The sequence below is a fragment of the Vollenhovia emeryi genome, unplaced genomic scaffold, assembly GCF_000949405.1.
Source record: "Vollenhovia emeryi isolate VEMERY1.0 unplaced genomic scaffold, V.emery_V1.0 DF940069.1, whole genome shotgun sequence".
Classification (NCBI taxonomy): Eukaryota; Metazoa; Arthropoda; class Insecta; order Hymenoptera; family Formicidae; genus Vollenhovia; species Vollenhovia emeryi.
In genome coordinates this window covers 1-13,280 of record NW_011966297.1, presented here as the reverse complement: position 1 = coordinate 13,280, position 13,280 = coordinate 1, and the positions used below count along the sequence as shown (strand labels likewise).

The 13,280-nt window shown below is 43.7% G+C and overlaps 3 protein-coding genes and 1 pseudogene across 3 annotated transcripts; 3 read left to right on the top strand and 1 right to left on the bottom strand.

Moving 5' to 3' along the window:
- Window positions 1–170: 170 nt before the first annotated feature.
- Window positions 171–1,322, top strand: LOC105556381 (putative golgin subfamily A member 6-like protein 6). The gene has a single exon (XM_012003468.1). The coding sequence runs from the start codon at window positions 171–173 to the stop codon at window positions 1,320–1,322; it is 1,152 nt and encodes a 383-aa protein (XP_011858858.1).
- A 3,848-nt stretch (window positions 1,323–5,170) lies between these two features.
- On the top strand, window positions 5,171–5,783 carry LOC105556378 (annotated as a pseudogene).
- LOC105556380 lies at window positions 5,776–9,274 on the bottom strand. Its single transcript, XM_012003467.1, has 4 exons — window positions 9,187–9,274; window positions 7,570–8,822; window positions 7,035–7,160; window positions 5,776–6,003 (listed from the first exon to the last, which is right to left on the bottom strand). Exons 1-4 carry the CDS (start codon window positions 9,272–9,274, stop codon window positions 5,776–5,778), a joined length of 1,695 nt encoding a protein of 564 aa, XP_011858857.1.
- A 639-nt stretch (window positions 9,275–9,913) lies between these two features.
- On the top strand, window positions 9,914–13,246 carry LOC105556379 (uncharacterized protein K02A2.6-like; the record flags this gene model as incomplete). Its single annotated transcript, XM_012003466.1, has 1 exon — window positions 9,914–13,246. A coding segment is annotated over exon 1 (3,333 nt), but the record flags the coding sequence as incomplete, so codon positions are not given.
- Window positions 13,247–13,280: the final 34 nt, after the last annotated feature.

Genomic DNA, 13,280 nt, shown 5'->3' with positions numbered 1-13,280 from the left:
GCGATGCCCGTTGAGTTCATGTCTGTTCACATTAATGTTAACAGACATGGATGAAGTAATGGAAAGAGAGGGATGGGGGGGGGATAAAGATAGGAGGGAAGAAAATATGGACATTGGCGTATGCGGACGACGTAGCAGTAATAGCGGAAAACGAGGGGGGAATGAAAAAGATGATAGAAGGGTTGGAAAAGTATATGGAGGAGAAGGGGTTGGAAGTAAATGTGAAGAAAACAAAGGTGATGAGGTGTAGGAAGGGAGGTGGGAGATGGAAAAATGTAATATGGAAATGGAAAGGGAAGAAATTGGAGGAAGTGAAGAAGTACAAGTACTTAGGGTATGTAATGATGGCAAACGGAAAATGTAAGGAACACTTGAAGGAGAGGGTAAGAAAAGGGGCGGCAGTGATGAGGGAGGTATGGGGGATAGGGAAAAGAAGGTTTAGGGATGATTGGGCGAGAAGGCTGTGGTTGTTCGACAAACTAGTATGGACGGTAATGAGTTATGGAGTAGAGATATGGGGTTGGAGGGAGAGAGAGGAGGTCGAGAGGATACATTATAGGTGTCTGAGATGGATAAATGGTGTAGGTTGGAGGACACCAGGGTACCTGGTAAGGGAAGAATTAATGAGAGAGAAAATGAGGGGGAGAGCGGGGATGAGAGCTTGGGGGTATGAGAGGAAATTGGGAGAGGGACGAGGAGGGGAAATAGCAAGATGGTGCTGGGAAGAGTGGAGGGAAAAAGCAAGGAGAGGAAAAGTGGTAGGAGAATGTGAAAGGGAGAGAAGGGAGTTTTATGAAGAAAAGGGGTGGAAGATAGAGGAGGTAGAGAGGATGAGAGAGGAGGGCGAAATGAGGGGAGAGGAGATAGTAAGAAGAGAGAAAAGGTGGCAAGAAGAGGAAAGATGGGGAAAGATAGAGAAATCAAGATCAAATGTGTGGTACAGTTGGATAAAAGGAAAAGGGATTCCGGGATATTTGAAAAAAGGTTGGAAAGAAAAGAGATGGCAGAGGGTAGCGACGTTCAGACTAGGAGAAGAGATAAGAAGCAATAGATATTGGGAAGAAGAGGAGAATAGGAAGTGCAGGGTATGTGGAAGGGAAGAGGAAACATGGGAACACATTTGGGAGGAATGTACGGATTGGGGAAGGGAGAAGGGTTGGAGAGATATGGTAGAGGAAATTTTAGGAGAAGAGGGAGGAGGTGAGGAATGGATGAGGAAAATAGAAGAATGGAGAGGGGTGGGAATAGTAGGGGAGGGGGAGGAGTGTGAGAAGAGTGAGAGTGAAGAAGGCGACGGAAACGGAGGTCCCAGGTATGAATGAATGAATGGATGAAAGAATGATTGAGTGCGTTTCTCTCTCTCGCGAGCGTGCAAAAAAGCGGATAAATATGTAAGCGGAGCGGAGGTCCGCAATGTACCCCGCAAGGGAATAAAGATACATACATACAAGTACGTAATTTTAGTGTCATTTTAATATTTGTTTTAAATATTAATATTATAATATTATTAATATATGTATCATGTGATAAATATATATTTTATCTTTATAGTTATAATTTTTGTTTCACGTTTTGCTGATAGAATCCGGCCTGTGACACACGTATACAATAAAGATCTATGCACGTGTTGCTACGTATAGCAGCATTATATTTGCAGTAAACTACGTATATTTAATACGTAAATACGTATTATTGCAGTAAACAACAAGGCAAATTGAAAACTTGTATATCTTTCGAGCAACTAAATCGAAAAAGAATTTAGTAACAAACTTGACCGAGTAACAAATTGTATGTAAGAGTACTTTACTCTTAGGTATGTTCTAGCACAGCCACACTCTCAGTCAGTTTATTACTATAAATAGCGAGCAACAAATTAAAAACTTTTAAATTCTCTCAGCAACAAAAATAGTAGTACCTAAATTGACAAAGTAATAACAAGTAAAGTTTTGTATTGCGTATAGCGTATAACGATTGCATATAGGAGTTATTTAAAAATACGTTCAGTCGGCGTCAAGTATGAGCGAATGTTCTGCGTTTTATTACGTCAGAAAGTGAGAGTCTGAATGAGCCATTAAGGCTTACATCTTTTGTAGACCCGGCCTTATGCACTCATACAAAAGTGTGTGCACCCGCTATAACCTTATAGCATAGACGATCTCAGATGATTTTGTCTTAATTTCTGTCCTCAGCTTTTGTCGTTTAGTTTTGTTCTTGTCGTTCTATTTGGCTTTTGTCATTATTTTGCTGCTGCTGTTTTCAGAAAAGTTACAATACAATGGCATGCTATGGCTCACGGTAAGATATTTTAATGATTTATGGTTAAACATAACATTTTGGTTACGCATTCTGTCATTGTACCAAATGTTTCAGGAAAGAATTCGTTGAGAGATGTAAAAATTATTCCTGTCTTGATCTAGATTGTGGTTCCGTACACACATACAAATACATAGACTGTGACGTTGCCGTCCCGCGTGCGCGTCCACCGGGTTCCTCCCTCAGGGCAACAGGCCGCGATTAGGGAAAACCGTGCCGCAGTCTCCAGAGAGGCGACCGTTACTCGGAAATTCCGACGTATGGCTGATTATTTTGTTTTTTTTTGTATGATGAACACGAGCGTGTGAGGACGGATGGACGCGAGGGCGGAGGAAAGACGAGAGGCCCGACTAATGGACAAATTCCGCGGCGAGCACGGTGGAGAGGCGTGCGGAGCGGGAACGGAGCGCGCGGAGCAGCGAGCCGGGAGGAAGGAGCCCAGTGCCCGTGGCACGATACCTGAGGGGCGTCAGCGGGGGAGCCGCTGCGACAGCCCTATCGAGGGAACGCGAGGAAATTTTGGCGATACCGTGGGCACCTGCGCCCGATCGTGAGAATATCGCTGCCGGCGTTGTCGCGTGCCGTCGCGCGATTGGCCGCGGGGCACGCGCCTCGTGCGAGCAGCCGCGCGGGGGGGGGGGGCTCGAACTATCGATCCGCGATCGCGGAAAATTCGGAGCCAGCCTGTTGCCGGATTTGTAAGAGTGAGGACCCCGGTCTACCGCTACCGCCGTTTTCCCGCCAAGGAGTGCGAGTTCCCGCGCGAGCCCAGGACGAGCCGTTGCCGCCTGCCGATCCCGGGAGAGCCGAGGTGCCGGTGAGATCCTCCTCCGTCCGTTTCGCCCCGTGCGATTGCGTCCGGGCCCGGGTTGTTCTGTCGCCGCCGGGAAAATTTCGCGCTTGGTGTCGCCCGGGCTACGGCCCGTCGGCTTGAGAGTTTTTTTTGGTGTCCCGGTCGCGGCGACAAGCAACCGCGGTTACCCCGGAGCCTGCAGGGCACAGGCCCCGCGTGAGAGAGTGTGTGTGTGTGTGTGAGCGTGTTCGAGCCAAGGGTCGCGGTCGCGCGGAGTAGAGCCGGTCGCTCTGGAGATTCGCGGCGCGAGGTTTGCGTTGCGCGAGACCACGCGGGGTACGCATGCCGCGGGAGTGTCGCGTGCATGCGCGGCGTGAAGGAACGTCGCCGTAGAGTCGCGACGACCGAGGAAGTGCGAGCGGCTGAGAGAGTGTTTGCGATACCCCGTGCCGCTTCCGCCGTTGTCGGTGGCGGGTTTCGCGAGAACGGCGCGTCCGGAGCGGGATCCCCTGCCGACCAGCGCGGCCGGCGCGGCCGGGAGCGAGCGAAAGGCTCGCCGTAGTTGGCCGTCGGGGCCTGCCCGGCGGAAGTTACGTTTTGCACGTCGTTGTAAGACGGGCCGATCCGTCGGCCCGAGTACCCAGTCTCGCGGGCAAAGCGCCCCGGCCGAGTGTTGCGTGTGTGACGGTATTCGTACCGTTCGCGAGAAAATTCCTGTCAAGTGCGTCCGTGTCGTCCGAGCAGGGTTTATCGCGTATGGATCATTTCTGCCGTTGAGTTCGCGCCGGATGGTTCCGTGTCGCAGAGAGTATCGCGGCGAGCTGTTCCCCCGATCTCGGGGCCTGTATTATATATTGTCGCCAGCGACGCCGCCCGTTATAGCGGCCACTCAACCGGCGTGTTAACGCCGCCTTATATTAAACCCAAATTTATTTACATTATTTTTCTGCGTTTCTTTTCGTGTACGTCTCTCTCCGTGTGTTTCGTCCGTCGCGTGAATTTCTTGAGTCCCGTAGCCTCTGGAATCTTTAGTGGCAACCACCGCCCCGCCCCTCTGCCGTTAGGCGAGCTAGCCTGCCCGTGACGAGGGCCGCTCCATCCCGTTCGTGCGATTTCGCGGATTTCGCGACGTGACGCGTGAAAGACCGCGTCTGGCGCCCAATCTTCATTTTTCGCGTGGAGTTCTCGGCTCGCGGCACGGTACGCGCGGAGCTACCGAGATCCCGCTCCTTTCCGGCGCGTTATCCTTATTTCCCTTGGTTTTTGCCGACGACCCGATCCGTCCGTATCCCGCGCTTCTCGCGCCCGGCGACCACACTCCCCGTCGTCGGCGCGCCCCTTCGTCTAAGACCCGCGCGCGACAGCGAGAGCGGGACGGCAACACCCGTCCGTCCGCGTGTAACGGGAGGACGGAAACTCGAGAAGAAGAGAAAAATCGTCGCAAGACATATAAAAGATAGACTGCTTATGAGGTAGTGGGGGATGTCCTCCTGAGGGAAAAGGACAACACCAATTTATTTGGGTATCTGTCTTCCTCTAGTGGGCGTGGTCTAAGACGTCACCTGCGCACCAGTATGCGCAGCTTTAGTAGCTTCAATAACCTCAAAACATAAGTGCATTATGTGTTTAAGAGAATTTTTACCAATTAATTGCATTATATAGCATAAAGAGTCGAAGACGTTTCTGTAAGGAAGAAATAAAAGAATACAAATGAATATGAAAAAATTAATGGAGCTAAAATAACCTCTCGCAACGTGAGACTTTTATTTCTTATAAACATAAATATTACATATTTAAAATATAAAAATTCCTATATGACTCGAAAAGGTAAAAATTAACAAAGAAGTAAATTGGGCATTGGGAGTACAAATGCGGTAATTAGTGCGTGGAATGCTAACAAAGCAACATTTTGATAAACACAAAAACCGTATGTATATATGTAAACTTATTTAAACATACTTAACACTTTGTGATAGTCTTTACTGTCTTTAGTAAAAAGTATATGTATTTGTATTTTAAATAAACAAAAGTACATGTACATGTATATCCATGTAGATATATAAATACATATACGTTTGCACAGTATAAGAAAGAAAATATAATTTTTTATAAACTTAAATATTACTTAACGGTTTTTATATTGCTCGAAAATATATTAAAATCTTTGGCTTATTAGAAAATAAAATGTATTAAAATGCATATACGAGGGTTGTCCGTAAAATAAGGTCTCCAAGGCGCTGGAATCGCGAGGAACGCTTTAACGCAAGATCCGGCAATACTGGCGTGTAGCTTGTTTCCTCGCCTACAAATCCCGACCACTCCGAGCTTTCTGCGACGCTCGGTTTTTGTTTGGCAGCCGTTCGCGATGGAGCTTCCACTCGCCGCTACCGCCAGATGTGAGTTACGTTCTGTGATTCGTTTTTTGTGTGGCAGAGACACTACGCCTATAGAAATTCATCGTCAATTATGTGAAGTGTATGGACAATAGTGTATGGACATCAAAAACGTGCGAAAATGGTGCAGAGAGTTTAAAAACGGACGTACAGACGTCCATGATGAACAGCGTGCCGGACGGCCATCGATTTCGGACGAAACGATTGCAAAAGTGGAGAGGATAATGCTTGAAGATCGACGGGTGACGATTCGGGAGCTGTGCGTATAACCACTGGTTATACTGTGGTAACACTGACATCAGGGATCAATTCGCACAGCTCCCGAATCGTCACCCGTCGATCTTCAAGCATTATCTTCTCCACTTTTGCAATCATTTCGTCCGAATTCGATGGCCGTCCGGCACGCTGTTCATCATGGACGTCTGTACGTCCGTTTTTAAACTCTCTGCACCATTTTTGCACGTTTTTGATGTCCATACACTTCACATAATTGACGATGAATTTCTATAGGCGTAGTTTCTCTGGCACACAAAAAACGAGTCACAGAACGTAACTCACATCTGGCGGTAGCGGCGAGTGGAAGCTCCATCGCGAACGGCTGCCAAACAAAAACCGAGCGTCGCAGAAAGCTCGGAGTGGTCGGGATTTGTAGGCGAGGAAACAAGCTACACGCCAGTATTGCCGGATCTTGCGTTAAAGCGTTCCTCGCGATTCCAGCGCCTTGGAGACCTTATTTTACGGACAACCCTCGTAGATATGTCTGATCGCAATAATAAAAGCTTATGAAATCTATTGACCCTGAAATAAAACTAATTTGGTATTTTTTGATCTTATACGAATTATAGTTTCTTGTACAGAAGTTGTTTCGTGATGTAAACGTATCTGAAAATACTGACGTAATATTAATCGTATAAGTTGATTACGATGATCTGCTAATGGCACTTGATCAAACATATGCTCATTATCTAAAAACAAGTCATTTATAGGAAGTAAATGAAGCGCACTGTTACTCATTTGTTGCAAAATATTTTGAGTATTTAAATTATATTTATAATGTAGCACAGTTTTTTCAGCTATTTTACAGATACATATTACATCTTTGGATGCAGAAATTAAATTTCCATAACTTTTTCTACGCTGAAGTAACGACACTGGCTGTTCATCTTTCTTAGTAATTAAACTTTTTACAAATGTTGCAATTAATTTTTTTATTAATTGTTTTCACGACAAACCCACTAATATAACTGATAATATCATCAAGATAATTATTAAAAGTTATCTCAGAAATGGACGCGTAATCATGATCAAAAAAAAAGGTAGGTAGGGAGAAACGGCCAATGCGAGCCTCCAGCAGGTGTCCGTACGAAATTATCGATGTTTTTTTGAAAAAACACACTTTATTAAAAAGATCCAAACGTTTCGACCCGTTTTTGGGTCATCCTCAGTGAAGCTGGGATAAAAGATAAGATACAAAGTATGATTAAGCGATGTTACAAACTATTAATATGAATTTTTTACAATGTAGTGATTTTTACCTGATTATAAATAATTAGACTTAATTTGATACCACTGTTAACACGACTGTCATCTATTGTCAACGAAATTTTATCTTTGAACTGGTGTTTGCCAAGTAAAGAGTGCGATTTGTATAATTGATAATTCTAAAAGATTAAGAATCTATTTCGTTAAATTATTCGTTACAATTTAAAATGTGATAACTCACCCAAATTAAGAGAGGACAGTCACGACGAGTGGTAAATAACAATTGACAATGACTGGTGGTAACGCGAAGATATAAGTCAATTCGGTGTAGCAGGATTGCCATAACATTATTTGAGTTGGTAATGTAACTATGTTAGTGTCAAATTTTTAAATATCATCCATGTTGTCAATAATGTGGTCATATGTATTTAAAAGATCAGTGTCGGTCTGTAAATTAAGTCTAGACTTTTGTCTTTTTATATGAATCATTTCAGAAATTAGTCGTTTGTATAAAAATGTCTCTCTATCTAGAATGTCAACGTTGTCCCAATCAAATTCATGGCCTAAGAGTCTGTGTTCAGTAATTACTGACTGTTGTTGGGTATTTCTGTTAATGTGATTGCGATGTTCTTTAGTTCTCGTATTTAATAATCTACCTGTTTGGCCTACATACGAAGCGTCACAGTCTTTGCAAGAGATTTTATACACTACATTTTTTTTAGCAATTTTAGGAAGAGGATCTTTATATGCTTTGATAACACAACTCAGTTTGTTCATACTGGTGAATGAAAGAGACGTATTAAGATCTTGGAGAACTTGCTTAAATTGATGGGAGAATCTGGGAATGAACGGTATGTTGAAGAATTTTTTGGTAGCTGTGTTAACTGTGTTATTGTCTATGTGTATCGCATTCTGATTTTTTAAAAAAGTTTTTAACCTTCTGTTGAGGGTATTGAAGATAAGAGGAAGAGGATAGTTGTTTTGTAATAAGGTGTTGATAACATGCTCTAGATTCTTTTGATGGTATCTTGGATGTGAAAGTAATAGTGCATGATCGATTAAGCAGATTATAGTACCTTTTTTATGATAAAGAGGGTGAGCAGAGTCAAAATTTAAATATCTACCGGAGTGTGTAGGTTTCTGGTACCAGTCGAATTCTATGTGGTTGTCTCTAATGTTAATTGTTGTGTCAAGGAAATTCAATTTTCTGTCTGTTCCCTCCTCCATGGTGAATTGTAGTCTCGGATGGAAGGAGTTGAAGATTTTAACCGTTGAAGATTTCATGGCGGAGGGGACCGACATAGCGATATCGTCTACGTATCTTATATAAAACAAGGGCCTAAATCTGAGAGTCTCCATCGCTTTGCACTCTAAGTCCTGCATAGTGATGTCTGCAATGATTGGTGACAACGGAGACCCCATGGGTGTGCCAAAAGTCTGTTGATAGATTATGAAATTGAAGGAAAAATAAGTCGATTTCAGTACCATGCGAATAGCTCTTAAGAATTCGTCGCGAGGAATCGAGCAGTTATCGGATATGTATGTCCATCTGTTTGCGATACTCTCCTCTGCTAGGTTCAAAGGTATATTAGTGAAGAGGGATACTACATCTAATGAGATCAGGTCATGTGTTTCTTGGATATGTAGTCCATTAAGTTTGTTGACTAGATCGAAGCTATTGAGGATGTGACTCTCTGGTTTAGGAATAGATAATTTAATGATATTATGTAAAAAAACCGAAAAGGCATAGAGTGGACTGTCTACTGAAGAGACAATTATGCGGAGTGGGCAATCTTGTTTGTGTATCTTAGGTAGACCGTATGCTCTTGGTAGTGTGCCATCTGTACAATTGAGTCTTTTATAAATCGAATTGTCGATGTAATTCGATTTCTTCCATTCTACTAATAAACTATGTAGATTACTGATTAGTTTTTTTGTAGGATCTTTCTTAATTATTGTTATATATAGATATATGTATATATATGTACATAAGGGTGCGTGTGCTTACGCGAGCGCGCTAGTGGTACACGCGTATATAGGCAAGAGCGCGTGCGCTGCGAGCCGAGCACGGTACGCGCGTGATTCCGCGGATCGGAGCAGGGGCATTCCTTGCCGATCCTTGGACCCAGAAAGGTGTAGTCTCTCTCAAATAAAACTCGTGGTAGTGAACGTGACCCTTCACCGAGTCTTCGCCTCCTTACACACCGATCCCGGTGCCCATACACAACAAATTGGCGACGAGGATGGGATCGTCGTGAGAGGTACCGCGAGGGGCATTGCGCGGAGCCGACATTGCACGTGTTCGGCGCGGGACTAACGTACACGCGACAAATACAGCCACTGACTTCCGAAGCTACTACACACTGGAAGAGATTCCTTCCCTGCTCGGGGGTTGTGCACTAAAATGCCGTTGGACAATCTACCGGCAGCTCCAGAGACGAAGCCGGCGATTTTAGGATCGTTCGCCATCGAAGCGTTCGATCCGGGCACGACGACGTGGAGACGTTGGCTACAACGCCTGCAAGGCGCCTTCTTGGTGTTCGGGATCACGGACGCAGCACGTGTGCCATACTTGCTCCATTACGTGGGACCGTTGGCCTTCGACATTCTATGCGACCGACTGGACCCCGCCGACCCGTTCACGCAAACCTACGATGCGCTAGTGCAAAAACTGGAGGAGTTCTACGCACCGGCGCCGTTGGAAATCGCGGAAAACTACAAGTTTCATCAACGCAAGCAGGCGGAGGGAGAAACGGTGCAGCAGTTCGTAGCGGCGTTACACAAGCTGAGCATCTACTGTAACTTCGGCGAGTATCTCAAGAAGGCTCTCAGAAATCAATTAGTATTCGGACTAATAAATAAGGAGACTTAAGCACGTCTTTTGGAGAGGAAGGACTTAACCTTCGATGAAGCAGTGCGTGTCGCAGTCACCATGGAATTATCCGAGAAAAGCTCGGAGCAAATGAAGGCGGACGGAGCGAGTACAACTCAGGCCAGTATCGAGTATTTGAAGGCGGGTAAGAAATCCACGAACAAGAATTCTACGGACAAACGACCGAAGCAGCGAGCTATGGAATCCGGCAAGCAGCCATCGACCTCGCGTTCTAAGTTAGATGCAAAAACTAATATAAAATGTTTCAGGTGCGGTAAGCCACACTTGGCTACCAAATGTACAATATCCCGGGATGTTCGTTGCCACGGCTGTGGTAAGCAGGGTCATATACGAAGCGTCTGTTTCGGAAAAAGCTCTACTGCCAATCAGTTAGAAGAAATTTTGCAGCTAGAACAGGTAAATTACAGAGACAAATTTCTAGTTACACTCGAGGTAAACGAAAAACAAGTTAAGTTCGAAGTAGATAGTGGAGCGGCAGTAACGGTCATGAGCAAGTACGAAGCAGCACGCCTTTTTCGGGGAACGGCTATACATTCTACAAACTTACAATTAATTTCGTATTGCAATCGTACATTACGTAGCGTAGGATTCATAACAGTACTCGTTAAGTTTAAGTCAAAGGAAAAGAGATTAAACATATACTTAGTAAATAGCGAAAGGAAACCATTACTCGGTAGAGAATGGATACGACAATTATCGGATGAAACTGGTTTCCTACTTACAAAGGCTGATATGAATACAATATCGGTAAATTCCACGGGCAACCTACCAGGCAAACTACAACGGCTGTTGAATGATCTAAAAAAAACAGTTACTTCGAAATTGTCCGCGATTGTTGGCGTTCAGGCAAAATTAACACTGAAACCAGATGCTGTGCCCGCATTCGTGAGAGCACGACCTATACCGTTTAAATTGAAAACGTTAGTGGAACAGGAATTAGATAACCTAGAGTCCGCGAACATTATTGAAAAGATTACGACCTCCCGATGGGCAACTCCGATAGTTCCCATATTGAAGCGCGATGGTAGTGTACGGATATGTGGTGATTATAAAGTCACGGTAAATCCGCATCTTATTATTGATAACCATCCGCTTCCAACTACAGACGAATTATTTACAAAATTAGCACACGGAGTCAAATTTTCGAAAATAGATGTGAAGCAAGCATATCTTCAATTAGAAATCGCTCCGGAAGATCGTGAGCTGTTGACCTTGAGTACTTGTAAGGGTCTGTATAAGGTAAACAGACTCATGTACGGTATAGCCCCCGGGCCGGCGATCTGGCAGCGAGAAATTGAAAATATTTTGCAAGGCATCGACGGTGTAGCCGTGTTTATTGACGATATTATTGTCACGGGAGAATCCGATGAAATACATTTAGCCCGACTGGAGGAAGTATTGCGTAGATTGCGTAAACATAATATACAGTTAAATTGGGAAAAATCCGAATTCTTATTAAGTAAGGTTAGTTATTGCGGATACACCTTAGATCAGGAGGGCCTTCACAAAGAAAAACATAAGATGGAAGCTATTAAAAACATGCCTCGCCCTACAAACGTGACAGAAGTTCGCGCATTTACAGGGATGATAAACTATTACGGTAAATTCATACGACACTTGAGTACTATTTTGCAACCTCTGAATAAATTATTAAGTAAAAATACTCCATTTCGTTGGACGCAAGAATGTGAGCGTGCTTTTAAAAAAGCGAAAGACGCTTTCGTGAGTAATAAAGTACTAGTACACTTCAATTCAAAACTACCTATTATTTTAGCTACGGATGCCAGTCCGTATGGAGTAGGCGCGGTGTTATCTCATAGATACCCGGATGGGTCAGAGAGGGTAATACAATACGCCTCTCAGGCATTTTCCAATACTCAATTAAAGTATTCACAGATAGATAAAGAGGCTTACGCGATAATTTTCGGAGTAAAAAGGTACTTTCAATTTCTCTATGGAAATAAGTTCACCTTGATAACGGACCATCGTCCATTGGTACAAATATTTTCGCCCGTAAAAAGTTTACCTATCTATTCGGCAATGCGGATGCAGCATTACGCAATATTCCTTCAAGGGTTCAATTACGACATCCAATACAGGAAATCCGAACAGCACACAAATGCGGATTGCTTATCTAGATTACCAGTGAGTCAACAAGATTCAAGGGCCGATGTAGTAGATGCTTTTCAATTGGGGTTAATGGAGACACTTCCAATAACTGTAAATAAAATTGCAATAGAAACAAAAAAGGATGAAGAATTGTCAGAATTATTGCAAGCATTGGAAAAGGGAAACCAGATTCATCGATCAAAACGTTTCCAGTTGGATCAGATAGAATTTAGTTTACAAAACGGTGTAATTATGCGCGGTCTTAAGACAGTCATTCCAAAAGCACTACGCTCAGCAATCTTAAATGAATTGCACGCGGGACATTTCGGAATTGTAAGAATGAAAAATTTAGCCCGAAATTACTGTTGGTGGCCGGGAATAGACAGGGACATTGAGAAACTCGTAAAGAATTGCGCAAACTGTAAAATGCACATGAATAATCCTCCAAAAGTAGCGGTGCACGCGTGGCAACCGGCTACTGCACCTATGCAGCGCGTGCACCTCGATTTTGCAGGTCCCTTCTTGGATAAAATGTTCTTGGTTATGGTCGACTCATTTTCAAAATGGCCCGAAGTACATGTAATGAAGGACATTACCGCTAGAAGTACAATTTCAAAGTGTCAGCAGATATTTGCAGCGTATGGCATACCTTCGATTATTGTTACTGACAATGGCAGAACCTTCACTTCTGTCGAATTCAAAGAATTCCTCGAATCACAGGGCATAATACATAAACTCACGTCACCATATAATCCTGCCACGAACGGCCAAGTAGAACGATTTGTACAGACATTCAAGCAAGCGTTAAAACGCACAAATTGCAACTCATTAAATTTAAATGTAGTTTTAAGTAAAACCTTATTACAATATAGAATTACTCCACATGCGACCACAAACAAGTCTCCGGCAGAAATGTTCTTAAATAGGAAATTACGCACTCGCTTAGATTTAATAAGGCTAGATAAACAAATAGAGAATGCAGCAAGCGAATTACAAGCATGTAACAAAGAATTTATATGCGGAGAGAGGGTGGCGTGTAGAAGTTATACCAAAGACTCCAAATGGAAATTCGGTACAATTGCAAAAAGAATAGGGAAGTTGCATTACAATATAGCATTGGATGACGGTCGTTCCTGGAAAAGACATGTAAATCAAATGCGTTCCATTGGTAAAGATACTCCTATTGTAAACGACGATAACACTTATTATTGGGAAATCGAACAAGCTCAAACACCGGCGAATGCTCTCATGCCACCACCGCAAGTACAGGGAACTCAACCGCTCCAGGAGCAGCAAA